The sequence below is a fragment of the Electrophorus electricus genome, chromosome 2 (genome assembly GCF_013358815.1).
Source record: "Electrophorus electricus isolate fEleEle1 chromosome 2, fEleEle1.pri, whole genome shotgun sequence".
NCBI lineage: Eukaryota > Metazoa > Chordata > Actinopteri > Gymnotiformes > Gymnotidae > Electrophorus > Electrophorus electricus.
Genome location: NC_049536.1, coordinates 34654117 through 34679670, shown reverse-complemented (window position 1 = coordinate 34679670; position 25554 = coordinate 34654117). Strand labels below are relative to the sequence as shown.

Below are 25554 nucleotides of genomic sequence, written 5' to 3'. Positions count from 1 at the left end.
ATCACACTGGGAAACATTCTTTGCTGGCAAATAGCCTTACATTGCTCTGGTTCTTGGCCACTTCCATGGCATGCTGCACCTCGGGGGGGGTAGTCATAAGGTTGTACACGGACTTGCCTCTTTCCTTCTCAAACTTCTCCTTGTACAGTTTCTGTAGAAAAGGTTACCGGGGGAGGGAGGAGGTGATAAAAATCCTCTCCCAGTGGAACTAGACTAGGAACATAACCAAACTGGTCTCCAGCACTTACATTGCTTGTGATTTTGCCAACCTCCCTGCTGTGGGCAGTGTCGCGTGTTTGGGCCATGGTGGTGAAGGAGCCAGAATGGAGATGCTCCTTTCCAGCCTGTTTGTATTTGCTCTGCCGTGTGGTGAGTGGGGGGGGGGGGGGGGGATTCAATCAAAACTTAGTGCACTTTCTAAACAAATAAATAACACAGCAACCTTAATAGCTACATTGAAATCTGTGTAGTACCTCAGAAACCAGGGAAGAGACTGATTTAGCGTGGAGGATCTGAGGGGTGTCCAGCACAGCCAGGCACTGGCCCTTGGTCTCTTTATACTTCTGCTTGTATTTCACCTGGTTAAAGAAAACAAGTAAAAGTACGTCAAGCCAATTACTAAAACAGTAATTTGCCCTGACAGTCAATCCAGTGAGTGAATGATTTTGGTACTCACATCACTGGCAAGCTCCGTGTTCTTCTTAGCCAGGAGTGTGTACTTATCATCTGTGACAGGCATCACACAGCCTTTCAGCATCTCCTTGTCATACTTGTACTCAACCTGTGAAAAGCAGAGGGGTCATTTCCATCACCGCTTACTCCCCTCTCAGGGTGTCTGAGCCTCCTGGAAGGGCCAAAACGAAGACTAGAAACCAAACAGCACTTACATCACTCTGCTGGAAGTTGACCTTGGCCGCGTGGACAAAGTCAGGTCTGTCAGCAGTCCAAATCCACTTATTCTTGGTGGCCTCATACTTCTTTTTGTAGTCGAGCTGTGGAGAGTGATAAACAGTGAGAAAATTGTATATAGGAAATTAAGTATGTCATCTCAGATAACTGCTGAGGGAATCCAGGTGTCAGGATGCACTCACATGGCTGATGTTCTTATAAGCCTCTTTGGCAGCTCGGATCTCATAAGCATCGGGAGCCATGTTAATCTGAGCTTTATTTTTTTCGTACAGTTCCTTGTATTTCAGCTGTAAAATAAACAGTGATATTGATTTCAGAGGAACGGGATACAGATGGTTCAGATCAATATTTTGTGCATACAGCTGCAGAACATGCCCTACTGGTCATGACTTACAGTACTGATGATGTCCTTGACCTTCTTCATGTGGAGATTGAGAGGGGTGTCAAGGCCCAGGGTGTAGCCTCTAGCCTTGTTCTTGTTATACTCCATCTTGTAGATGATCTGGAAAAGAAAACAACAAAGCGTGTCCCAATTTCATTAGGTCTCCAACCCCAAGTTACTAATCAAATTGGAGCTGATAGGCTAAGGTCAGATTCCCGATCCACGAATGTTATACTGCTCTTTCTTTACCAGTGGTTTGCTTGTCTTATATTTGTTCCTCTTTTGTAAGTGGTGTTGGACAAATGAATGAATGTAAATGTGATGAGTCACAGAGCTGAGAAGGAAGAAGCAAGGCCTTACGTCACTGATCTGCTTGCGGCGCTTGTGGACCTGGTGCTCGGGAGTGTCCAGCACTGCTGTGTACTTCGACTTGACACGCTCATACTGCTCCCTGTACTTCCACTAAGGAAGCAGGAAACACAAAATGGAAATCAGACTTTGCCAATGACCATTCTAACAAATAATGACCCCAAAATGTGAACAGCACTGTGATACTGTATAAATTAGTGGCAGTTAGATTTGTTGCAGATTTTAGCAAAGCTAACATATTTTACCATAACCAAAACCACTTCATAATCTTACTGAATTGTTAGGAACAGTGGTTTGGTAAGTAAAACTGTGTTTGCTTGGGCTAGAATCCATTTAAAGGAAAGCATGCTTTTGTAAAGAAACAGGTAACAGATAGATAAAAATAATCATATTATCATAGAAACTCTGCAAACAACACATGCATGAAAGAGCAAGCAACATTTAGAAATGCCAAACTTGGAGGTTGAAAGCAACTTCAGGCTCCACTACAGAGAAAGATAGTGACGAATACCTGTTACCTAGCATTGCTTTTGACGATATATTCTGGGGTGATCTTATATTCCTCTGAAAGGTCTCTACAGCACCTGCATCAGCATTTGCTTTTTACTCTGCACTAACTTAATCTGTCTTTTACAGTGGCACTTCACAGCCATTAATACTAAACCTTGCATAATAGTTTGTTCCTGCAGCCAAATTTTCTAGACACTAGAATTAGCAAATTATGAAAGATTTACTAATGGTTCTTTTAAAATGACATACAATACAATGAATAGGCAAAAATAGGATCATACGTTTTCATGGTGTATGCGCATATGAAACGTTGCTTTCTTCAATAGTCCTCCATCTCACACCTTCCAGATGACGTGAGCATAATGAGCAGGATGAGGGTTTCATTAGACGTTTTTATGAAGCAGTGGATGATGGGAAATCATAGCCTAAAGTAGTGATGGTGAATCAGTACACCAAACCACAAAAGGTGGAGTTAGGACTTGAGATGGTGGCAGCACTCAGGGGCGGAGGTGCTGCTCGCGGGCCGATGGTTACCTTACTCCACATGCTGGAGTTGTACATGGCGTTGAGGATGTCAGGGCGGAGCAGCTCTTTGCAGCCGCTCTTGAGCAGCTCTTTGGCCCTACGCCTATACCTGACCTGTCCACGGAGAAGATACACACAGACACAGACACACGGGTCATGCTACATGGAAAGGCAGGGAGAACGAGGGACAGTGACTCCCGCAGCCCAGAGAGTGGCTCACTCCGATACCAATCTGCTCCATCCAGGTGGCTCCTGTATGTTTAATCGTGAAGGCCTATCTGAGCCAAAATGATTGTTAACAGTTATAGGGTCAGTTTGTCATATCTAGTACATGAAGGGGGTTGTAATGCTAACCAGGGATGGCACTGTCTGGAGCTTACAGATTGTTATGATGGTGCAGACTCAAAGAACCCATGGAGGGTAATTTGTGTAGCACAGTAACAGACACCTCAGAGGGAGAAAGATAGACGAACAAGTGACATCACAGCCATGCGACGGCACCATCCAGCAGGTAGGAGACAGCCTCATGCTGGGCCCGAGGTGAGGCTGGGGCCCACGGGGCGAAGCTGCAGCTGGGGGCTTTACCTGGCTCCACTTGCTGACCTCTTTAGCCAGGAGGTTTTTGGGGTCATCTACAACTACGCTGTACTTATCCTTAGACTTCTCATAGGCAGCACGGTAGAATCTCTGCTCAGAACATCAAGGTAAGAGTTAAAGACACCTGCCTCCGGTCCACTGAGGTGAAATACCCAAGCAGGCAAAAGAGGATTTACACTCATCCAAGAGAGGGGAATTCATATGCAAATGAAATGCAAATGGAACATACTTACATAGTTGTGACAATATTTTTATACAGTTACTTCAAATATGTCTGTAAAAGGCATCTGTATAGAAATGTACCCCTGTGGTTGTATCCACTTTAGGTGCAGAAAAAGTAATGCTTTAAATGGTAAACCTTTATACATACATATGCCACCAACATCAAAATATTCCAAATTTGCTCTAATTGGCTTTGATAATTAGTACGTTTTTTAAATTAAAACACAATTAGGGAATCTTCCACTGGACTTACATCATTGGTGAGGGCAGAAGCACTTCGGATGGCCGCAAAGTAGGGTGTGTCGCACGTGTACTTGAAGTTACCCCTGTTCTTCTCATATGATGCTTTGTAGTGCCTCTGTTAACACGGGAGCATAACCGGTAGAGGTAACTGATTAATTGGTAGGCTTACCAACATATGAATGATACTGTGCTCTTGTGAGGACATGCCATGACAGGCCAGGACATGCCAGGACATGCCAGGACATGCCAGGACAGGCCAGGACATGCCAGGACATGCCAGGACAGGCCAGGACATGCCAGGACAGGCCAGGACAGGCCAGGACATGCCAGGACATGCCAGGACATGCCAGGACAGGCCAGGACATGCCAGGACAGGCCAGGACATGCCAGGACAGGCCAGGACAGGCCAGGACATGCCAGGACAGGCCAGGACAGGCCAGGACAGGCCAGGACATGCCAGGACAGGCCAGGACAGGCACGCTCTTTACCTCACTGTAGAGAATCTTGTTTTGCCCAGCGTGCACCATATCAGGTGTGTCCCACACATAGCAGCCAATGCCCTTCATCCAGTCTAGGTCCTCTTTGTATTTGACCTGATACAAATAAGAAAAAGTATCCAGCAGTTTCAAAAGCAATTTAAAGCTACAAAGTCAAAAGTGCCATTCAAAGAATCACTCTAGATGTACTCACATCACTGGCTTGGTCTCTCACAGTCTTGCTGTGGAAGAACTCAGGGCGGTCTGGGATGGACTTCCATGTGCCCAGGCTATCAATGTACTTCTCTCTGTACTTAACCTGTGACAGGGGCAGTGAGTCAGGGACAGAACACCCCACACCACACAGCGTTTCAAAATGAAGAGAGAAGGTCTTCACTGACCTCGCTGATGTCATCCCTGACCCTCTTGGCACAGACAATGTCCAGTGCATCTTTAACAGTGTGGTAGTGTCCCTTTGCCTGCTCAAAGGTTTCTTTGTAGCGCAGCTAGAGGAAAAAGGATACATGGGGTCTACAGGCTCAATGGATGGACCATCAAGGTTAAAAGGTATGCAAGTTGTATACTTACATCACTGGAATTAAAATAGGCCTTTTTGGCACGGACTAGGAGCGGTGTGTCATGGACGGGAGTGTACCTGTGCTTCATCTTCTCATACTGTTCTTTGTACTTTTTCTATAGATGCAAAAACATGCATGAGAATAAGTAAAAATATGTGAAAGTGAGTTGGAAGAACGAACTGGTCTAACATTTTAATAATGATGTGACTTACCTCACTATATACCACTTTCATAGACCTGGCATGACGTATGATGGGTGTATTAAGCTCTGGGGTGTAGAATGCTCTCTCTTTGGAGGCCAGGTCAGTGTACAGCCACTACAAAATGAAGCGACATAGCATATGAAACTCTTCATAGAATAATTCTTCACTGATGCAGTTGCTAATTCACCATTCCTCAGAATGACTTCAAAACATATTTTAAAATCTTTGCGATATTTCTACATTTCATAAATGTTTGAAAAGTGCCTGGGTAACTTGTACTGTAACAAAGTTCCAGAAATGCCTTTTACCTTGTTGGTAAGGGTCTGGGCCCACTTGGCCCTCTTGAAGTCTATGGCATCTGCAGTACTGGTGCACTTGGTCTTCTGTACATTGCCATCAGCTTTGTATACCAGCTGAACACATCAGGAGAGACATTACAAGGAGAGATAAGTGGCTCTTTGAAAATACAGGTGTTTTCCGTATATATGCCGGGCCATAACCTGAAACTGATGCTAAACAACTCACGTTGCTTATGTGAGTCTTCAGCTCAGATATGCGCTTGTACTCCGGTGTATCCAGTACTACAGAGAAGTTGGCAAAGTTCTTCCTGGCATCAATATTATAGGAAGACTTGAGGGGCGAAAGTAGAACATTAATCCGTATTAGAGCATTAAACCATTGGGACAGAACATTTTTTGTGTGCATGGTTGGTAGGTGATGTTAAGGGTCGTTTTTACATTTACCCTAAATTTGTTGATATCACGGATGCGGACCATCTCAGGAGAGTCAAACACAAAGCAGCCGAGGCCTCTGAGCCAGTGCAGGTCTTCTTTGTATTTCAACTAAAAGGAAGGCCAACAAATGCTGTTACTATAACATACATTACCATACATATAAGCTGCAGAATAACAGTTTCATCATATGGGGCGTGAAAGGACAGAAAACCACATGGCACATCAGTTATGATGCAGTAACGCAGCCACGTTATAGTCTCCGAGTGTGGTATATGTAGTCCCGGCCACGTACTTCACTGTTGATTTGGTTCACATGGGCATAGTGCAGGAGCTCTGGGGTGATCGGCATGGGCAGCAGGGTTCCTCTGCTGCTGTAGTATTTCTCTTTGTAACACACCTGTGGAGAATTGTGAAAGTTGATCATTCCCATTGCTATGCTTTGGAAAAATAAAACAAAGCAAAAACATTCATTTCCGTGATCTGTGTTTATTTTAACACACTGCCCTGTGCAAGTTTAACTGGTGGAATGAATACAGTGAAACAGGAATGTAAAGCACTGAGTAAATAGGGTAGAAAAAGACTGAAATGCAGGTTACTCACATCACTGATGGCTTCCTGGGTAGCCTTAACCTGTTTGATCTCAGGGGTGTCATACACAGAATGAACCTTGTCTTTTCCCTTCTCATACTGTTCTCTATACAGACGCTAAAAGTGTACGATAAACACAAACATACTTAGCATTTCTAAAGTACAATGTTAATACACAAGTTCTATTGTACTTTTAGAATTAAGTTGAGAATTACAATTGTGATTGTTCATCCTACCTGGTTGATGATCTGGTTAGTCTTTCTGACGTTGACAAAATTGACACCATTAGGGTCCAATTGGTAATTCTTGGCCTTCATGAGTTCATATGCTTCCTTGTACTTGACCTACACAAAGTAATCCCAGACACACATGTTCAGACTTACTTTCAGCATCGCATGAACGTAACCTAATCTTTTGGTAGTTATAATGCTTTCTTACATTGCTGGTTATGACACTGTTGGCTTTGGCCTGCAATGCAAGTGGGGTGTCATAAGGAAGACTGTATCCAGTGGGCATAGACTTCTTGTTGGCCTCTTTGTAAATATACTTGAAGGAGAAAATGTAAATAGATATTAGGCATAAAATCACAACGTGACTCATGGATAAGAACACGAACAATGTCAGTTGGGAGAGACATCTTACATTACTCTGGACGAAATTGGCCAAACGAACTCTTTCTGTGTCAACAGTCACAGCAGGGGCTGTGTTTTTACCCTTTATGTTGGCTTCATAGTCGCTGCGGTAGTTGAGCTGAGGAACGGAGGCACAGGAGTTAGTAGCAAAGTTTCAAACTTTGAGCAGAGTGTACAGTCATGATTTAAGCATGATGGCGACAGCATGCATGCGTTATAGGAAACCTACCTCACTCAGGTTCTTAGCGCTTTTCTTGCAGGCCGCATATATAGGAGTGTCCATTACCACAGAGTAGTCCTTGAAGTGCTGGAGTCCCTTAGCTCTGTATAGATTCTGAAACAGATAGTAAAAAAGGGTCCAAAAAAGGTTTGGGAGGATGGTTGGATAAGCATGTCAGGCAGGGCAGAGGAGCAGGTGCAGGGAGCGCCTACCTCACTCTGCAGCTTCATGTTTTGCTTGCAGCGCAGAATCTCAGGAGTGTCCCAGACATAGCAACCAATGCCCTTCAGATAGTTTATGTCATCTTTGTAGAAGACCTGGGGTCAGTCAATATTGGGGGGAAAGTGTTGGGGGAGGGGGGGGGGGGGGATAGGTAAAAGAGAATTTCAAATGAATGTTTTACTTATACCCATGTGTAACTCAAAGTGCTTTAGACTAATTACTGTGAAACAGGAACTGGAAATACAATTATGGCGTGCGAACCAGTACACTGCAAGTGAAATTATAATGGATCCAGATATGATGACAAAATGTGGTTGAAACTGTGGCTTTTTCAGTCATACATATTAAAAAACATAAGATATTGTAAGCAATATTTAATAAGCATAATTAAGCAAAATTAAAATATAATTAAATGTCAGCAATAAGTAATAGGATCTTGTAAGCTATTGGATCTTGTAAAAAGTTTTTTAAAAAGTGGCAAAGTATGTAAAACGAAAAAGCAGATTATACTCACATCACTCAGCTGCTCGTTGACTTTGCGAGCATGCACATTGACCCGCAAGTCAGGCAAGCAGATCCACTCGTGCAGGTATTTACGATAATCGACGTTACTGATCATTTTCTGGGTGGTGCGGGCAGCTACCACTTCCAGCATGTCATGAGGAACATGGATTTTTGCTTTGGTCTTTTCCCAGTTCTCCCTGTACAGACGCTGTTGAATTAAATACACGAGGACTTAGCAAGGGTTCTCTGCTGTGATCTGGTGAATGTGTCAGTATATATCACCACTTCTAAAGAAAAGTGCCATTTCACTTACATCCAGGTTGAGTTTTCCAGCCTTGATGCACCTAGCAGTTGCTGGGTCATCTTCCAAGCACTTAGGTAGGGTGTAGAGTGCCTTAAACTTCTCATAATCCTCCTTGTATTTCACCTGTAGTAATCACAGTATGATCAGTTCAGAAATTCAGGACAGCCACAGTGAATTCTCTAGATTCCCAAATCGTAGAAGCCATGCAGAGTCCAACTCACTTTGCTCAGTGTGACCTTCTGCTGCTTCGCATGAACCAGCTCGTGCGAGTCATGGGGAACGCTGTAGCTCTTGGCCTTAATCCTATCCCACACGGCGGAATATGCTTTCTGTGGGTGAGAAGACACTTACACACACTTACACACACCTGTTATGAGAGACCATGCTGACCTCAAAGCATTTTAATATAGTGATTTCACAGTCTCACCGTGCTGTAGAGCTGCTTCAGGTTACAGCATCTTATATAGTCAATGTTGTCCAGAACTGGAGTGTACATGTGCTTCTCTTTGTGGTAAGCTTCCCTGTAGTTCAGCTGTGAAGTGTTCAATAACACAGAGTAAAATGCTTTAAATATGCAGCAATAGAGAAGGCATTGGTATTTTGAAGATGCTTAGGAATAACATGAAATGATGAATAAATGACTACCGTCATACCTCACTGGCCCAGGTGTGGCCCAGCACAGCTGTCACATACACTGGGGTGTCTGTGACAATGGAGAAGTTACTGAATCCTTTCTTGCCTTCTTCCTTGTACTTAATCTGTTTAAAAATGTAAAAAAAAAATTTTAATTAAAAAACACAGAGATATGAAAGGACAGATTAACCTGTAATTCTTTATGTATGTATAGTGCATAACTATTCATATCTATTGATTATTTAATTTATAAATCCATACTCACGTCACTCTGAAGTTCATAAGACTTCTTTGCACGAAGAATTTCAGGTGTGTCCCAGGCATAGCAGCCAATACCCTTCATCCAGGTCAAGTCCTCTTTGTAGAAGACCTGGAAACACATAAAAATATTAAAATTAATAAAATCAGACAATTTTATATTACTGAGTCTCATGAAGCAGCGTTCTGTTTCGCAGGTAACCTACATCACTCAGGATCTCATTGGCCCTGCGGGCATGGATAACATCATCCTGGTCAGGGTGGCATGTCCATTGATGTAGGTGGGTGCGGTACAGCACATCACTCAGGATGTCTTGGCATCTCTTGGCAACCACATGGCTAATCATATCAGCAGGAATGTGGAGTTTAGTCTTGGTCACATGGTAGTCCTTCTGGTAGTCTCTCTGTACATGAAGTCATGTTAAAATAACATTTAACATAATAAAGCAGGACAATGGGACATCAATTGACCTTTTGCTTTCAGTAGGTCATTTCATGGCTTTTTATGATGTAAGTATATGTTAACATAAGCTTACCAAATTTTTCATCTTTTCCATGTTACCAGCATGGATGACCTCTGGGAAGTCAACCAGAGTGTTAGCCATGTAGTGTCCCTTCGCTTTCTCATGGGCATCATGGTACTTACGCTGGAAAGTTCAAATTAATGAATTATCTAACCAATAGATACATGACAGATCGCCTCAGTACTAATATATTAAATTTGATAACAAATGATTTGATAACCAGCCAGCGGGACACTCACATCACTGACTACGTCTTTGGTTCTCTTTGCTACAGTAAGTGGGAGGTATTCGTGGTCCAGCTGATAGCCAGTGGCCTTGGATTCATCCCAGCCAAGTCTGTACAGTTTCTAGAAAACAAAACAAGACAAAAACACAAAACCAAAGGTAATTTACACCAAAATTGAACATTTAAACAAATACAAGTGACCCAATATGGCACTGAGTAGAATGTGCGTTACCTCACTGGTGATCTTTGCGACCTCTCGAGAGTGGGCCAGCTGTGGTGTATCATCAGATCCAATGTAGTGGCCCTTCTCCAAATTAAATGATTCTTTATACTTCAGCTATGCAACAACAGAAGAAGAATAAAACTGGATTGAGTATTATAAAATGCTGAACTGAATTTGATGTATTCCTTGTCATATCAATTTGGGAAAATGTACATTGACCTTGAACTGTATCTGTGCAAGACAAAACCAAAACCTTAAACACAGAATAATATTTACTCAAACAAAATTGTCAAAGATATTAATTCATGTCTTTACAGTATTATTCCAATATATATTATTTATCAAACATCTTACTCATGTGGAAAAGATGACACTTCCGAAAACACTTACATCGCTGAGGTTGTACGCATTAACCTTGGCCAAGACAACTTCAGGGCGATCCACAACATTGGTGAACCTGCTGAAATTTTCCTTGGCATCTTTCTTGTAAAGTCTCTGTGGGGAAAGAACAGAATCATGAGTTGTCAGTACTGAAGTCTCACTCGAGACAGGACTGTATCTGTGGCAGGCACTCTGAACACTTACATCGTTAAGGACCTGCTGGGCTTTTCTCACTTTCACATGATCAACAGAGTCAGCTGCCATCCATCCACAGCCACGGATCCATTCCATATCTGCCTTGTACACATTCTGGAGGGAGAAAAGAACAGCAGTGACAAAACTGTTTTCAAACCATTTTTAATCTCTTTTCAACAAACTGGTGCATTTCTATTTTTGACATTGCCAACTGTCAAGCAAAGATACTAGCAGAACAATAACAAAAGTGTAGCACTCACATCACTGCGCAGATCATAGGCCTTCCTGGCCTGGACGACATCATTGGAGTCTGGCAGGCAGGTCCAGTTATGCAGGTAAGTTCTGTAGTTGACATCATTGACTTGGATCTGGCATTTCTTAGCCAGCTCGAGAGACAACATGTCCACTGGGAGGTTGAACTTGGTTTTTGATTTGTTGAAGTCCTTCTTGTACAGGGCATCACTAGCAATCTTAGCTGAGTTCATGGCCAGTATAATCAGGGGGTCATCTTGGACGCATCGGGCTCCAATGTGATGGCCAAGTTGCCTACGATAAGCCTCCAAGTACTTGTACTAAACAAAGACAAAGGTAGACGCTTTTCTGTAGCAACAGTGAACAACAGCGCGTAGAAATATATGGATTTTAATCGCATTTTCTTGGTTTAAAATCCCACCACTCTTTGATTGGACGTCAATATTAATAAGTGGTTCACTTACTTTACTCTGGAGATTAGTGGTGCTGACACTTTGTTTAATGGGGACAGCATCTGCAGGCATAAGGTATGACGTAGCCTTGGTCTTCTCCCAGTCCTTGGTGTACAGTTTCTAAGAGATGAGTGGAATCACATGCAAGTCATTGCTTGAATACTTTTAATAAGGTAATAGTTTAAAGAACTGCGAGAGAAAAATGTCTCTTACTGGGTGAATATGCTTGGCCACCTCCCGTGCTTTTGCCAGAAGTAGGGTGTCTAGCATTGTGTATTTGACCTTATCATTGTGCCAAGCCTGACGGTAGCTTGCCTGAGACACAAGAACACAGACGTGGGTAAATTCTTCAAGAGAGTGAATGACAGGTTGAGTGCAAAACGTGACATATCAAAAATATATCAGTGTGCAATTCAGTCTAATGCTAATGTCTTCTTCAAATTAAAATGATCATCAAATGATAAATGTTTTCATGCAGAAATTCAAATTAGTAAGTTTTTTGTGTATGTCTGTGTTATATGTTAGAAATGCATGAAAATATATATTTGCATGTAGATTTGCATTGCGCTATTCTGCTATGCCACAAACTATTAAAAATGTATTCCACCCTATTTTCATTTTAGCACGTAAAGATGCGTTTTTAGAGTTGTAATACTTCACACCTCATCAAGCACTTGAGCAGCTTTCTTGGCACACACTAAGTCCACCCTGTCGCCGGGAACAGTGTAGCTCTGCTCATCCAGCTTCACACGATAGCCTCTCTGTAGGCAAAGCAAGACAAGCCATATATTTATATAGCACTTTACATACACAGTGGCAATTCAAAGTGCTTCACATAAAATAATTAAATAACAGTCTTATTACATCCAGAAATCAATCACATCAAGAAAGGTTTGGGTTTTTTTAAAAGAAGAGAGATTTTATAGATAAATATTTAAAACTGCAGCAATATTTAAATTTAAAAATGATTTAAAAAATGCAAATACAATGTGTCAAAATGAAAGCTCTAAATAAACTAAAAAATTTAAAGAATGGTAAACATAAAATGTTATAATAATTCAAACTCAAATGTAAACAAAAACAAAGTACTTTTTGTCTTCTACTTAATACTTTTTTAACTTGACATAAGTGTCAAGTTAAATGTTTGTTTCCAAAGATACAGAGAGGGGTTCGGTAGACTTACATCAGTCAGGATCTTTTGGGCATTTTTCACCTTAGCAACATCAATAGATTCATGGGGGCTCCAACCACATCCTTTCAGCCACTCCAGGTCTGCTTTATACACAGCCTACCCATCGTATGAATAAACACAATGTAGACAAGTTAACTCAAACAATAAAGATGGTCAGAGGCTACTACTCCAAGCTGATTGGTTAAGCCGTACTCACATCACTGCGGAGGTCATAGGCCTTCTTGGCCTGGACGACATCATTGGAGTCTGGCAGGCAGGTCCAGTTATGCAGGTAAGTTCTGTAATTGGCATCATTGACTTGGATCTGGCATTTCTTAGCCAGCTCAATGGCTAGCAGATCCACTGGGAGATGGAATTTGGTCTTTGACTGATTGAAGTTTTTCTTGTACAGGACATCACTAGCAATCTTAGCTGAGTTCATGGCCAACATGATCAGGGGGTCATCCTGGACGCATCGCGCTCCAATGTGATGGCCAAGCTGCTTACGATAGCCTGTCTTGTACTTGTACTGCCAAAGACAAAAAGGTAAAGGTAATTTTGTGAAATACAAAAATATATTTGTATTAAATATGTTAAATACGTTTCTGTTAAAATATTATTGGATGGCTTACATCACTAGCAATTTCTCTAGAAGCTTTTGCCTTCAAAACAGCAACAGCGTCCTCTTTGATCTGGTAAGCTCTTGCCTTCTCTGAATCCCAGTCTTTAGTGTACATTTTCTGTTTATGATAAACATTCAGTGAGAACAACAGTGATTTACCAGTGATTTAACATTTTAAGAAAACAGTGTGGAAAACAGTTGGAAATTTGAAGTATTCACTCACATTGCTGAAGGTAATAGCGTTGGCCCTGGACAGCTCAATTAATGGTGTATCCGGTTGCATGTGGATAGAAGTTTTGTCTTGGTCCCAAGCCTGTCTGTATTTCCTCTGTGATCAAAATAAATGAACAAATCACTTTAACAAAGATGGCCATTTACATAGCATACAATGATTCAATGTTCAAATTTTTGTGTAATGGTATATATACATATAATAATATACATGGTGTGGATATTGTGGCAGTCAGAGAAGCTGAGAGCACCGTGAGGTCTTCCAGAATGCTGTGCACCTCTCTGTGGGATTTATTAGGTTTGATATAATGTTGTAGATAATTTGACTTGGCTTGTCTGTATGTATTTGATTTAGTCCACTAATTATTTATTTTTTTTAATTAGTGCATTTAAAATGTCTATCATCCTCATAGTCATGTTGATTATTAGTTACTTCCCCTAATTTCCCTTGATAAGTTCAGTTTCCTTTTCTGTGTGTTGGGTGTGTGAGTCTTTTAATTTAAACTATGCTATTGAATAAAACAATGTTCATTTTGAGCAGAAATGGCATTCTATCTTTCTTTTTCTGCACCAATGCTACAGTATGCAATAGATAATACATAACTTTAGTTAGTGGATAATAAATTAGAGTTTGGAATCTTTACTAAAGCAGCCTCTGTATTGTAATAAATCCTTTCAAATTCTTCATGAATGTGATTCTTTTTCAAGTGTGAGCTTAATGATGTGTAAGAACAAATTTACCAAAAAACTTTAGATATAAACTGAAGATTTCTAATAGGTCTCAGTTGGAAAACTCACAGGATTCAAGATTTGGTTTCTTCATAAGAGGTTAGATTACTGCTACCTTAAGAGTTTTTGGAATGTAACCAAGACATAGAAGTGTTTACTATAATTAAAAGAGGCTTGAGCATTTCTGGAAGCATTGCTTTAAAGTAGCCTTATAATAATGGGATCAAGGAAACAAGCAGAAGATTAAACAGGAAATTGTTTTAACGAGCTCCATCTGTGGATGTGGAGTAAAAGAGCATCTTACGTCACTGAGGATATCAGCATTTTGTTTGGCCAGGACAATGACAGGCAAATCCACTGCACTGGTGAACGGGACTTTGCTGGGGTGCTGCCTATATAGCCTGTCATTGAGGATTTTCTGGGCATTCTGAACTTTCAGAACCTCAACAGAACCATGTGGCATCCAGCCACATCCACGGAGCCACTCCATATCAGCCTTATACACAGCCTAGAAAAACAGATTAAAACTTCTTCAGCAACGTACTTGTAAGTTGGTAAGTGCCAGTCCTATGATAGGTAAGTGCAAAAGGTCTGATAAACCAATGTATCATAGTGTATCAATGTGATTAACAGGCATAGCTTCTCAGATGGCATATACTTACATCACTACGCAGATCATAGACCTTCCTGGCCTGGACAACATCATTGGAGTCTGGCAGGCAGGTCCAGTTATGCAGGTAGGTTCTGTAGTTGACATCATTAACTTGGATCTGGCATTTCTTAGCCAGCTCAAGTGATAACATGTCCACTGGGAGATGGAATTTGGTCTTTGATTTGTTGAAGTCCTTCTTGTACAGGGCATCACTAGCAATCTTAGCTGAGTTCATGGCCAACATGATCAGGGGGTCATCCTGGACGCATCGCGCTCCAATGTGATGGCCTTGTTGCTTTCTGTACCCAGTCTTATACTTGTACTGCAGCATTAAAATAATGGGAAATTGGATTTTTATTTTGTATGTAAATGACATATGTCTGTTTAAAGCTAAAGTCCCCAAAGAATTGTTTATAAGTCCACACTCTTGTTTCTCACTGTAATTACATATCTTTAATATTAATCTCAGTGTAGTTACTAATAACTCAGTGTAGTTATTAATAACTAATTAACTAGGACTTTAAAGTACAGACACGTACATCACTGACGATTTCCCGGGAGGCCTTGGCTGCTACAACTGCAACTGCATCTTTGGGCAGGAAATAGCCTTTCTTTAGATTCTCTTGGTAGTCCTGGTGGTAATATTTCTGTAACATAATGACAACCATTAAGTTGGTGTTTTGATTATGTACCAAAACTGATATCATAATTGATCATATCCACACCGGCGTCATTTTCATCACAAAGCAGTGGCACCGCACTTACATCGCTGCTGTTGATTTTGTTTTGCCGACTTAGTACAATTTCTGGTGTGTCAGGCATGATGTGGATGTTGAGCTTATCCTGATTCCAAGCTTCGACATATGCTCTCTGAAAAATAATAATGATTATGTATGGAGAACAGATTACATTAATGGTTAATTTGCTAGTTATTAATTAAAATTTCCAAAAGTATGCCCATGTCATTTGCTTTAAAATTAACATTACATATCTTGTTTTTAATATTTAAACATTATAAATTAAGAGGAACGTACCTGGTTCATGACCTGAGCATTTGCTTTGGCGAGAGTCATGGGAACAGAGTCTGTTTTGCTGGTAAACTTGAAGTTGCTTGGATGTTGACGGTATTTCCTGTCACTCAAGATTTCACCAGCTTTCTTTACTTTTTCTACTTCAATAGAGCCAATAGGAACCCAACCCATTCCTCTAATCCATTCCATATCAGCTTTATATACAGCCTGAATTTACATGGACAAAAATATGAGAAAATATTGTTATTGCTTTTTGAACATTTTGGGGGGAAACCAAAGATGAACACTAAAGAGATTTGAGTCCATGCCAAAAAAAAACCTCACATCACTCCGAAGATCATAAACCTTCCTGGCCTGGACGACGTCATTGGAGTCTGGCAGACAGATCCAGTTATGCAGGTACGTTCTATAGTTGACATCATTGACTTGAATCTGGCATTTCTTAGCCAGCTCAAGAGACAACATGTCCACTGGGAGATGGAACCTGGTCTTTGATTTGTTGAAGTCCTTCTTGTATAAGACATCACTAGCAATCTTAACTGAGTTCATGGCCAGTATAATCAGGGGGTCATCCTGGACGCATCGAGCTCCAATATGATGGCCTTGTTGTGTACGATATCCAGCCTTGTACTTGTACTAGAAGAAAATGAAAGCTTTAGGGTGTGCATGTGCATTCAACACTAACAGCTTGAAGAATAACTTAAAAAGTCATTAGGGGGTAAGGGTGGGAGAGATATACTCACATCACTAATAATGTCCCTGGATGCTTTGGCAGCCTTGATGGCAACTGCATCAGCTTTAAGGTCATAGCCTTTCTTGAAGCTATCCTCAACTGCTTGCCTGTACAATTTCTGTGTAATATTTTTCATTAGATTTGTCAGTATTACTCATAATTAAAGAAAAGTCATGAACTATAAATGAATATTCTTTTATTTTTTTAATGATTTCAATAATACATACCCTGCTGTTGGTAATAGCATTGGCCTTAGAAAGCAGAATTTCTGGAGTATCAGGATTAATATGAATCTTTGTTTTATCAGCTTCCCAGGCTGAAATGTATTGATGCTGTCATGAAAAAACAAAACAAAATACATATCAGTTTTGTAGTAGAAACAACATAGTGTAGGACAAAAGTTTGGCCTCTTTTGTCATGCAGGCACAAGTGTAGTTTAGTGTTATGACAACAGGTGATATGTCAATGTATCCTACTTATTGAGGGCCAATGATTATAACACTGGCACATTGCTTGTTTGGTAGGGGGTTAGCCAAAATTTTCAGTATTTTTGCCAAGACACTATTTTTGTAACCAGAAATAAGTGTGGGGGAGCATTACTTTATCTGTTCCAAATAAACACAAATCAGTTGTGGCTTCTAAGTGTGAAGCAGACAGTTGATGCATAATTATGCAAGGAAAATGTATAGAATTACAAAAATATCTAACAAAATAACTGAAACCACACTTTTCAACTGTAGTGAAATCCTAGATATGAGGAATCAGCCAATACAAAGCACTGTCCTAGAGTGGCCACACATGTGGGTGAACATCCACCAATGGAACAACCCAAAAAGTGTATGAGAGGACAGAAAACCTATTTGATGAATGGCACTCAGTCAGTAATTTCTAATACTAATGTGAAATCTGTCAGGTGATCATTTTTAAACTATTTATAGGAGTAATGGAATACACTTATTTAAATGTTTAAACTAGTTATAGGAGCAATGGAATACACTTATTTTCTATGAACACTTTGGAACAAAGAACATGTCTACATCTGCTATAGCCAGTCTTCTCTTCATTGCCTTAGATCCTTTATAAAATTGTTATTGTGCTGAGCCAGCACTCAATTTTTAAGACAATTAAGAGTTGCTGATTTAATTGGACATTGTAGCAGCAAGCCTAGCCACACCTCTTAATAATGTACTCCCAGCCTCTTTTTGTCTGATTACCCCACTTTTTTGCCAGGTTACAAAGATACCAGGATCTGTTTGCAACATCCATACACAATAATTCTGTGCTTTATTTTAACTTGTGCTATGATCACAAAATTAGGGCCCCTTCTATCAAAAGTGTGAAATGAAAGTCCTCTCTTAAAATTTTACCAAGTCCGGAGTTTTATCTTTTAAATAGTTTCCATTAAACAGAAATACTGAAGCAGTCTTACTCACCTTGTTCATGATGTCAGCATTAGTCTTTGCTAGGACCAAGGGAATAGACTGCATGTCTTGAGTATATTTAAATGTTTCTGGTTTCTGCCTGTAGAGGCGATCACTGAGGATCTCTCCTGCTTTCCTGGCTTTCACAACATCCAGTGAACCAATGGGTACCCATCCAATGCCCTTCAGGTCCTGAAGGTCAGCTTTGTACACAGTCTGAACAAAGAAATGTTAGCATTCATGCTACAATCTACATAAATGCTAGAAAAAGAAAAAAAAAACTTTCTTCAGAGCTATTTGAGGATGGCATGATAAGCTTACATCACTGCGCAGATCATAGACCTTCCTGGCCTGAACAACATCATTGGAGTCTGGCAGGCAGGTCCAGTTATGCAGGTAGGTTCTGTAGTTGACATCATTAACTTGGATCTGGCATTTCTTAGCCAGCTCAAGTGATAACATGTCCACTGGGAGATGGAATTTGGTCTTTGATTTGTTGAAGTCCTTCTTGTACAGGGCATCACTAGCAATCTTAGCTGAGTTCATGGCCAACATGATCAGGGGGTCATCCTGGACGCATCGCGCTCCAATGTGATGGCCTTGTTGCTTTCTGTACCCAGTCTTATACTTGTACTGCAGCATTAAAATAATGGGAAATTGGATTTTTATTTTGTATGTAAATGACATATGTCTGTTTAAAGCTAAAGTCCCCAAAGAATTGTTTATAAGTCCACACTCTTGTTTCTCACTGTAATTACATATCTTTAATATTAATCTCAGTGTAGTTACTAATAACTCAGTGTAGTTATTAATAACTAATTAACTAGGACTTTAAAGTACAGACACGTACATCACTGACGATTTCCCGGGAGGCCTTGGCTGCTACAACTGCAACTGCATCTTTGGGCAGGAAATAGCCTTTCTTTAGATTCTCTTGGTAGTCCTGGTGGTAATATTTCTGTAACATAATGACAACCATTAAGTTGGTGTTTTGATTATGTACCAAAACTGATATCATAATTGATCATATCCACACCGGCGTCATTTTCATCACAAAGCAGTGGCACCGCACTTACATCGCTGCTGTTGATTTTGTTTTGCCGACTTAGTACAATTTCTGGTGTGTCAGGCATGATGTGGATGTTGAGCTTATCCTGATTCCAAGCTTCGACATAAGCTCTCTGAAAAATAATAATGATTATGTATGGAGAACAGATTACATTAATGGTTAATTTGCTAGTTATTAATTAAAATTTCCAAAAGTATGCCCATGTCATTTGCTTTAAAATTAACATTACATATCTTGTTTTTAATATTTAAACATTATAAATTAAGAGGAACGTACCTGGTTCATGACCTGAGCATTTGCTTTGGCGAGAGTCATGGGAACAGAGTCTGTTTTGCTGGTAAACGTGAAGTTGCTTGGATGTTGACGGTATTTCCTGTCACTCAAGATTTCACCAGCTTTCTTTACTTTTTCTACTTCAATAGAGCCAATAGGAACCCAACCCATTCCTCTAATCCATTCCATATCAGCTTTATATACAGCCTGAATTTACATGGACAAAAATATGAGAAAATATTGTTATTGCTTTTTGAACATTTTGGGGGGAAACCAAAGATGAACACTAAAGAGATTTGAGTCCATGCCAAAAAAAAACCTCACATCACTCCGAAGATCATAAACCTTCCTGGCCTGGACGACGTCATTGGAGTCTGGCAGACAGATCCAGTTATGCAGGTACGTTCTATAGTTGACATCATTGACTTGAATCTGGCATTTCTTAGCCAGCTCAAGAGACAACATGTCCACTGGGAGATGGAACCTGGTCTTTGATTTGTTGAAGTCCTTCTTGTATAAGACATCACTAGCAATCTTAGCTGAGTTCAAGGCCAGCATGATCAGGGGGTCATCACGGACACTGAGGGCTCCGATATGGTGACCAACTTGTTTACGGTATCCAGTTTTGTACTTGTACTAAATGTAAAAGTTAATCAGGATGTTACTTAATTACTTTCATCAATTTCATCCATTTTGCAAGTTGCAATTACTGGTTATATAAACTGAGAAAACTCACATCACTGATGATATCTCTTGATGCCTTGGCAGCTTTGATAGAAATGGCATCAGCACGCATGTCATAACCCTTCTTCTTAGCCTCTTCATTAGCAAGTTTGTATTGTTTCTAGATAAGAAATTAGAAAAATAAAAACTTGCCAAAAAAAGGTATACAGCAGTAGAAACTGTGGTTAAACTGTAGTTGACTCAGCTCTAGGACCATGACTAGGGTATGAAACTTACCAAACTGTAATTAATCTTGTTCTGTTTTGCAAGGACCACCTCCAATGTGTCTGGCATGATATGTATCTTAGTTTTGTCACTCTCCCAAGCTCCAATGTAATTTTTCTGTGGAGTGAAAAAAACACATTTAAATACATCAGAATATACATTCAAAGATGGAAATGCAATTGAAAGGCTAACAGAGTACATAAGCATCACAGAGCACTGAAAGAATCATTACAGTGTGCAGCAGTGTTTCTTGAAATACTACCTTGTTCATGATTTCATTATTGGCTTTAGCTAAAACCAATGGAATGTCTTGAGTTGTGCTTGTAAACTTGAAGTTGCTTGGGTGCTGACGATACAGTCGTTCACTCAGAGCATCTCCAGCTTTCTTCACTTTCTCAACATCGATTGCGCCAATAGGAACCCATCCCAGGCCTTGTAGCCACTTCAGATCAGCCTTATACATCACCTAAACAAACACAATCATAAGGAACATCAAGGAATGACAATGAACTACATGATGTTTCAAACTAATTTACAAATATACGTACATCACTCTGGAGGTCATAGACCTGACGGGCATGGACAACATCATTGGAGTCTGGCAGGCAAGTCCAGTTATGGAGGTAAGTTCTGTAATTGGCATCGTTGACTTGGATCTGATTTTTCTTTGCCAGTTCAAATGCCAACATATCCACAGGTAGATGAAACTTGGTCTTTGATTGGTTGAAGTCCTTCTTGTATAGGGCATCACTAGCAATCCTAGCTGAGTTCAGGGCCAACATAAGCAGTGGGTCATCACGGATACTGAGGGCTCCGATATGGTGACCAACTTGCTTACGATATCCAGCTTTATACTTGTACTATCATAAGAAAGGTTAACAGACAGCAGAAAGAATATAAATTCTTAAATTGTTAATTTATCCATTATAAGTCATTAAATCCGTGAAGAAAATGCAACGGAAGACAACAGGATATAGTGTTATATTTATTAATTATGTTGATATGACACGAAAAACACTTACATCACTGACGATATCTCTGGATGCCTTGGCTGCTTTGATAGACATGGCATCAGCACGCATATCATAGCCCTTCTTTTTAGCCTCCTCATTAGCAAGCTTATAGAGTTTCTGTAAAAAAAGTAATAAAACACACTATTATATATGTAACAGAACAGACAAGAGCTACTGTTCTGGAAATGCAGATAAAGCTGATGAGCAATTCCTCAGCAGCTCAATGTAATGTAATCCATGTATGACTTACCTCACTGTAGTTTATTTTGTTTTGTTTTGCATGAAGTACTTCAATTGCATCTGGCATGATGTGAATCTTGGTCTTATCATTCTCCCAAGCTTGGACATATGATCTCTGTAAGAATGTATTTAACATTACATTACAGAATGAATGATTATTTCATAAAATAATTCTGCATATTTTATGTTGGTGCGACACTTACCTTGTTCATGACATCATTGTTGGCTTTAGCCAAGACGAAAGGTATGTCCTCAGTCGTGTTTGTAAACTTGAAGTTGCTTGGGTGCTGACGATATAAACGTTCACTCAGAGCATCTCCAGCCTTCTTCACTTTCTCAACATCAAGTGAACCAATGGGGACCCATCCCAGACCTTGTAGCCACTTCAGATCAGCCTTATACACAGCCTAAAAAATAGAGAAATATAAAACTCAATGACGGAAAATCATGTTAATGACCGAATCAGTAGACACACAAACTCCTGTCCAAAATAAACATCACTTACATCACTCTGGAGGTCATAGACCTGACGGGCATGGACAACATCATTGGAGTCTGGCAGGCAGGTCCAGTGGTGCAGGTAAGTTCTGTAATTGGCATCATTGACTTGGATCTGATTTTTCTTTGCCAGTTCAAATGCCAACATATCCGCTGGGAGATGGAACTTTGTCTTGGATTCATTGAAATCCTTCTTGTACAGGGCATTACTAGCAATCTTAGCTGAGTTCAAAGCCAGCATGAGCAGTGGGTCATCTTTGATACTCAAAGCACCAATGTGGTGACCAACTTGCTTACGATATCCAGCCTTGTACTTGTACTATAAAGGATGTAAACAAGTTGAATGTATTTTAAAATATTCTAAGTAGACTGATACACAACAAACAAACATCTGTGTTGTTCAGAACACTCACATCACTAGCAATGTCCCGGGAAGCTTTTGCAGCAAGAATAGGAATGGCATTAGCCCGCATGTCATAGCCCTTCTTCTTGGCCAGTTCATTAGCAAGTTTGTATTGTTTCTGAAAAAAGGAGCAAAAAAATTGTTAAATTCATTCATACAAAAAAAAAGCGATTTTTTTGAAGGCTTTGACTTCATATATTTGTGCTGTTCAAGACTTCATATTAGTCAACAAATCATGGTCTCATTTTGGGTATAATTAATGGCTAATAATGCCTGAAAATCATGTTTCATTAAAAATGTATATATGTGAGGAGCAGCTGCTTCAAGAACAAAGTAAAGTGGATTGACCTCACTGTAGTTGACTTTATTTTGTTTTGCAAGGACCACCTCCATGGTATCTGGCATGATGTGGACCTTGGTTTTATCATCCTCCCAGGCTTGAATATAAGCTTTCTGTTAGAAAAGAATAGCAGTTAAAACACCAGTGATTTTGTCTGGAAAAAAAGAAGAAAAAAGAGAGCAATTACCTTGTTCATGATGATATTGTTGGCTTTAGCCAAGACGAAAGGTATGTCCTCAGTCGTGTTTGTAAACTTGAAGTTGCTTGGGTGCTGACGATATAAATGTTCACTCAGAGCGTCTCCAGCCTTCTTCACTTTCTCAACATCAAGTGAACCAATGGGGACCCATCCCAGACCTTGTAGCCACTTCAGATCAGCCTTATACACAGCCTAAAAAATAGAGAAATATAAAACTCAATGATGGAAAATCATGTTAATGACCGAATTAGTAGACACACAAACTCCTGTCCAAAATAAACATCACTTACATCACTCTGGAGGTCATAGACCTGACGGGCATGGACAACATCATTGGAGTCTGGCAGGCAAGTCCAGTGGTGCAGGTAAGTTCTGTAATTGGCATCATTGACTTGGATCTGATTTTTCTTTGCCAGTTCAAATGCCAACATGTCCACTGGGAGATTAAATTTGGTCTTGGATTCATTGAAATCCTTCTTGTACAGGGCATTACTAGCAATCTTAGCTGAGTTCAAAGCCAGCATGAGCAGTGGGTCATCTTTGATACTCAAAGCACCAATGTGGTGACCAACTTGCTTACGATATCCAGCCTTGTACTTGTACTATAAAGGATGTAAACAAGTTGAATGTATTTTAAAATATTCTAAGTAGACTGATACACAACAAACAAACATCTGTGTTGTTCAGAACACTCACATCACTAGCAATGTCCCGGGAAGCTTTTGCAGCAAGAATAGGAATGGCATTAGCCCGCATGTCATAGCCCTTCTTCTTGGCCAGTTCATTAGCAAGTTTGTATTGTTTCTAGAAAACAAATTAGCAAACAAACAAAAATACTACATTTATTCAAAGATAAAAACAGTGATTTTTGGAAGACATTGACTTTATGGCTTTGCTTTGCTCAAAAATTCACATTAGTCAACAAGTCACAGGCTTATTTTGGGTATAATCTATATATGACATTTATCACCTGCAAATATGCTTAATATAAAAGCTGATATGTGAGGAGCAGCTGCTTTAAGAACAAAGTAAAGTGGACTGACCTCACTGTAGTTGACTTTATTTTGTTTTGCAAGGACCACCTCCATGGTATCTGGCATGATGTGGACCTTGGTTTTATCATCCTCCCAGGCTTGAATATAAGCTTTCTGTTAGAAAAGAATAGCAGTTGAAACACCAGTGATTTTGTCTGGAAAAAAAGAAGAAAAAAGACAGCACTTACCTTGTTCATGACAATATTGTTGGCTTTAGCCAAGACGAAAGGTATGTCCTCAGTCGTGTTTGTAAACTTGAAGTTGCTTGGGTGCTGACGATATAAACGTTCACTCAGAGCATCTCCAGCCTTCTTCACTTTCTCAACATCAAGTGAACCAATGGGGACCCATCCCAGACCTTGTAGCCACTTCAGATCAGCCTTATACACAGCCTAAAAAATAGAAAAATATAAAACTCAATGACGGAAAATCATGTTAATGACCGAATCAGTAGACACACAAACTCCTGTCCAAAATAAACATCACTTACATCACTCTGGAGGTCATAGACCTGACGGGCATGGGCAACATCATTGGAGTCTGGCAGGCAAGTCCAGTGGTGCAGGTAAGTTCTGTAATTGGCATCATTGACTTGGATCTGATTTTTCTTTGCCAGTTCAAATGCCAACATGTCCACTGGGAGATGAAACTTGGTCTTTGATTGGTTGAAGTCCTTCTTATACAGGGCATCACTTGCAATCTTAGCTGAGTTCAAGGCTAGCATGAGCAGTGGGTCATCACGGATACTGAGGGCTCCGATATGGTGACCAACTTGTTTACGGTATCCAGCCTTGTATTTATACTGCATAAAAATTAAAGTTTACATTAATGTTGCACACATTTAAATCAATAATTCAATAACATAGATAAATAATTTGTTCTGTACTGATAAGAAAAATACTTGCATTGCTGGCAATGGCTGTGGATGCTTTGGCTGCCAGAATTGGAATAGCATCAGCACGCATATCATAACCTTTCTTCTTTGCCAGTTCACTGGCAAGTTTATACAATTTCTGAAGAAAGAAAGAAATTGTGAGAAGTTAGTCATAGTTTAATAACCCGGATTTGAAATCAAAACACGAACAAACTGATGTTATGGATTACTAACCATACTGTAATTGGCTCTGTTTTGACGTGCCAGAGTCACATCCATTGCATCTGGCATGATGTGAACTGATGTTTTGTCATTATCCCAGGCCTCCGTGTATTTTTTCTGTGAAAGAAATGCTCTAGTAAGTTTTCAATGCAATGGCAATAAAATAAATATTCCTAATCAATTCCCAGTGTGTTTCTGTTGTACAAGAATTGTAAAATTACATAGCAAAAATACTGGCCTAAAAGTTAAGGCAAAAAGCAGATCTGCAAGCAAGAAAAAAACTGCTAAACAGTTGTCAAATTGAGCGGGGGAAAAAAGAAGGAATGGCGATGAGTTTTGCCTAGTCATTGTGCTAACTTTTCTTTGAGAAGGATTGGGGATAAGAATGTGGGTGTTGCATCCAGTTCAGATGCCCCTCAAATTCGCGTTCAAAGAAAAAAAAAAACAAAAATCCGTGCTAAGAACAAAAACATGACGTTCACGAAACAT

At 40.1% G+C, this 25554-nt stretch overlaps 1 protein-coding gene across 20 annotated transcripts in view; it reads right to left on the bottom strand.

Annotated features, from left to right (window-relative positions):
• Nucleotides 1-25554, bottom strand: part of neb (nebulin) — a 59581-nt gene that overhangs the window by 15788 nt on the left and 18239 nt on the right. For 15 of the 20 annotated variants that reach the window (XM_035520074.1, XM_035520082.1, XM_035520079.1 and 12 more), the window contains exons 40-116: nt 25078-25182; nt 24875-24982; nt 24460-24771; nt 24158-24361; nt 23979-24083; nt 23632-23739; nt 23226-23537; nt 22924-23127; nt 22745-22849; nt 22407-22514; nt 22001-22312; nt 21699-21902; nt 21506-21610; nt 21265-21372; nt 20791-21102; nt 20505-20708; nt 20255-20359; nt 20031-20138; nt 19619-19930; nt 19298-19501; nt 19029-19133; nt 18803-18910; nt 18274-18585; nt 17965-18168; nt 16759-16863; nt 16542-16649; nt 16123-16434; nt 15802-16005; nt 15533-15637; nt 15307-15414; nt 14778-15089; nt 14420-14623; nt 13379-13483; nt 13166-13273; nt 12751-13062; nt 12546-12650; nt 12025-12123; nt 11576-11677; nt 11375-11482; nt 10919-11230; nt 10668-10772; nt 10473-10577; nt 10092-10196; nt 9873-9980; nt 9646-9756; nt 9316-9513; nt 9117-9221; nt 8872-8976; nt 8646-8750; nt 8440-8547; nt 8228-8341; nt 7925-8122; nt 7401-7505; nt 7198-7302; nt 6979-7086; nt 6775-6882; nt 6573-6680; nt 6349-6453; nt 6041-6145; nt 5758-5856; nt 5540-5644; nt 5323-5427; nt 5024-5128; nt 4822-4926; nt 4635-4739; nt 4448-4552; nt 4246-4350; nt 3768-3872; nt 2705-2809; nt 1652-1753; nt 1304-1411; nt 1092-1196; nt 888-992; nt 677-781; nt 474-578; nt 249-359; nt 41-151 (exon numbers count right to left, since the gene is read on the bottom strand). In XM_035520074.1, coding sequence (XP_035375967.1) covers nt 41-151; nt 249-359; nt 474-578; nt 677-781; nt 888-992; nt 1092-1196; nt 1304-1411; nt 1652-1753; nt 2705-2809; nt 3768-3872; nt 4246-4350; nt 4448-4552; nt 4635-4739; nt 4822-4926; nt 5024-5128; nt 5323-5427; nt 5540-5644; nt 5758-5856; nt 6041-6145; nt 6349-6453; nt 6573-6680; nt 6775-6882; nt 6979-7086; nt 7198-7302; nt 7401-7505; nt 7925-8122; nt 8228-8341; nt 8440-8547; nt 8646-8750; nt 8872-8976; nt 9117-9221; nt 9316-9513; nt 9646-9756; nt 9873-9980; nt 10092-10196; nt 10473-10577; nt 10668-10772; nt 10919-11230; nt 11375-11482; nt 11576-11677; nt 12025-12123; nt 12546-12650; nt 12751-13062; nt 13166-13273; nt 13379-13483; nt 14420-14623; nt 14778-15089; nt 15307-15414; nt 15533-15637; nt 15802-16005; nt 16123-16434; nt 16542-16649; nt 16759-16863; nt 17965-18168; nt 18274-18585; nt 18803-18910; nt 19029-19133; nt 19298-19501; nt 19619-19930; nt 20031-20138; nt 20255-20359; nt 20505-20708; nt 20791-21102; nt 21265-21372; nt 21506-21610; nt 21699-21902; nt 22001-22312; nt 22407-22514; nt 22745-22849; nt 22924-23127; nt 23226-23537; nt 23632-23739; nt 23979-24083; nt 24158-24361; nt 24460-24771; nt 24875-24982; nt 25078-25182 — 11190 coding nt within the window. Of the gene's footprint in view, nt 1-40; nt 152-248; nt 360-473; nt 579-676; nt 782-887; nt 993-1091; nt 1197-1303; nt 1412-1651; nt 1754-2467; nt 2596-2704; nt 2810-3280; nt 3383-3767; nt 3873-4245; nt 4351-4447; nt 4553-4634; nt 4740-4821; nt 4927-5023; nt 5129-5322; nt 5428-5539; nt 5645-5757; nt 5857-6040; nt 6146-6348; nt 6454-6572; nt 6681-6774; nt 6883-6978; nt 7087-7197; nt 7303-7400; nt 7506-7924; nt 8123-8227; nt 8342-8439; nt 8548-8645; nt 8751-8871; nt 8977-9116; nt 9222-9315; nt 9514-9645; nt 9757-9872; nt 9981-10091; nt 10197-10472; nt 10578-10667; nt 10773-10918; nt 11231-11374; nt 11483-11575; nt 11678-12024; nt 12124-12545; nt 12651-12750; nt 13063-13165; nt 13274-13378; nt 13484-14419; nt 14624-14777; nt 15090-15306; nt 15415-15532; nt 15638-15801; nt 16006-16122; nt 16435-16541; nt 16650-16758; nt 16864-17964; nt 18169-18273; nt 18586-18802; nt 18911-19028; nt 19134-19297; nt 19502-19618; nt 19931-20030; nt 20139-20254; nt 20360-20504; nt 20709-20790; nt 21103-21264; nt 21373-21505; nt 21611-21698; nt 21903-22000; nt 22313-22406; nt 22515-22744; nt 22850-22923; nt 23128-23225; nt 23538-23631; nt 23740-23978; nt 24084-24157; nt 24362-24459; nt 24772-24874; nt 24983-25077; nt 25183-25554 lie in introns of those variants that run through there. The other 5 variants (XM_035520077.1, XM_035520084.1, XM_035520113.1 and 2 more) reach the window with 5 other exon arrangements.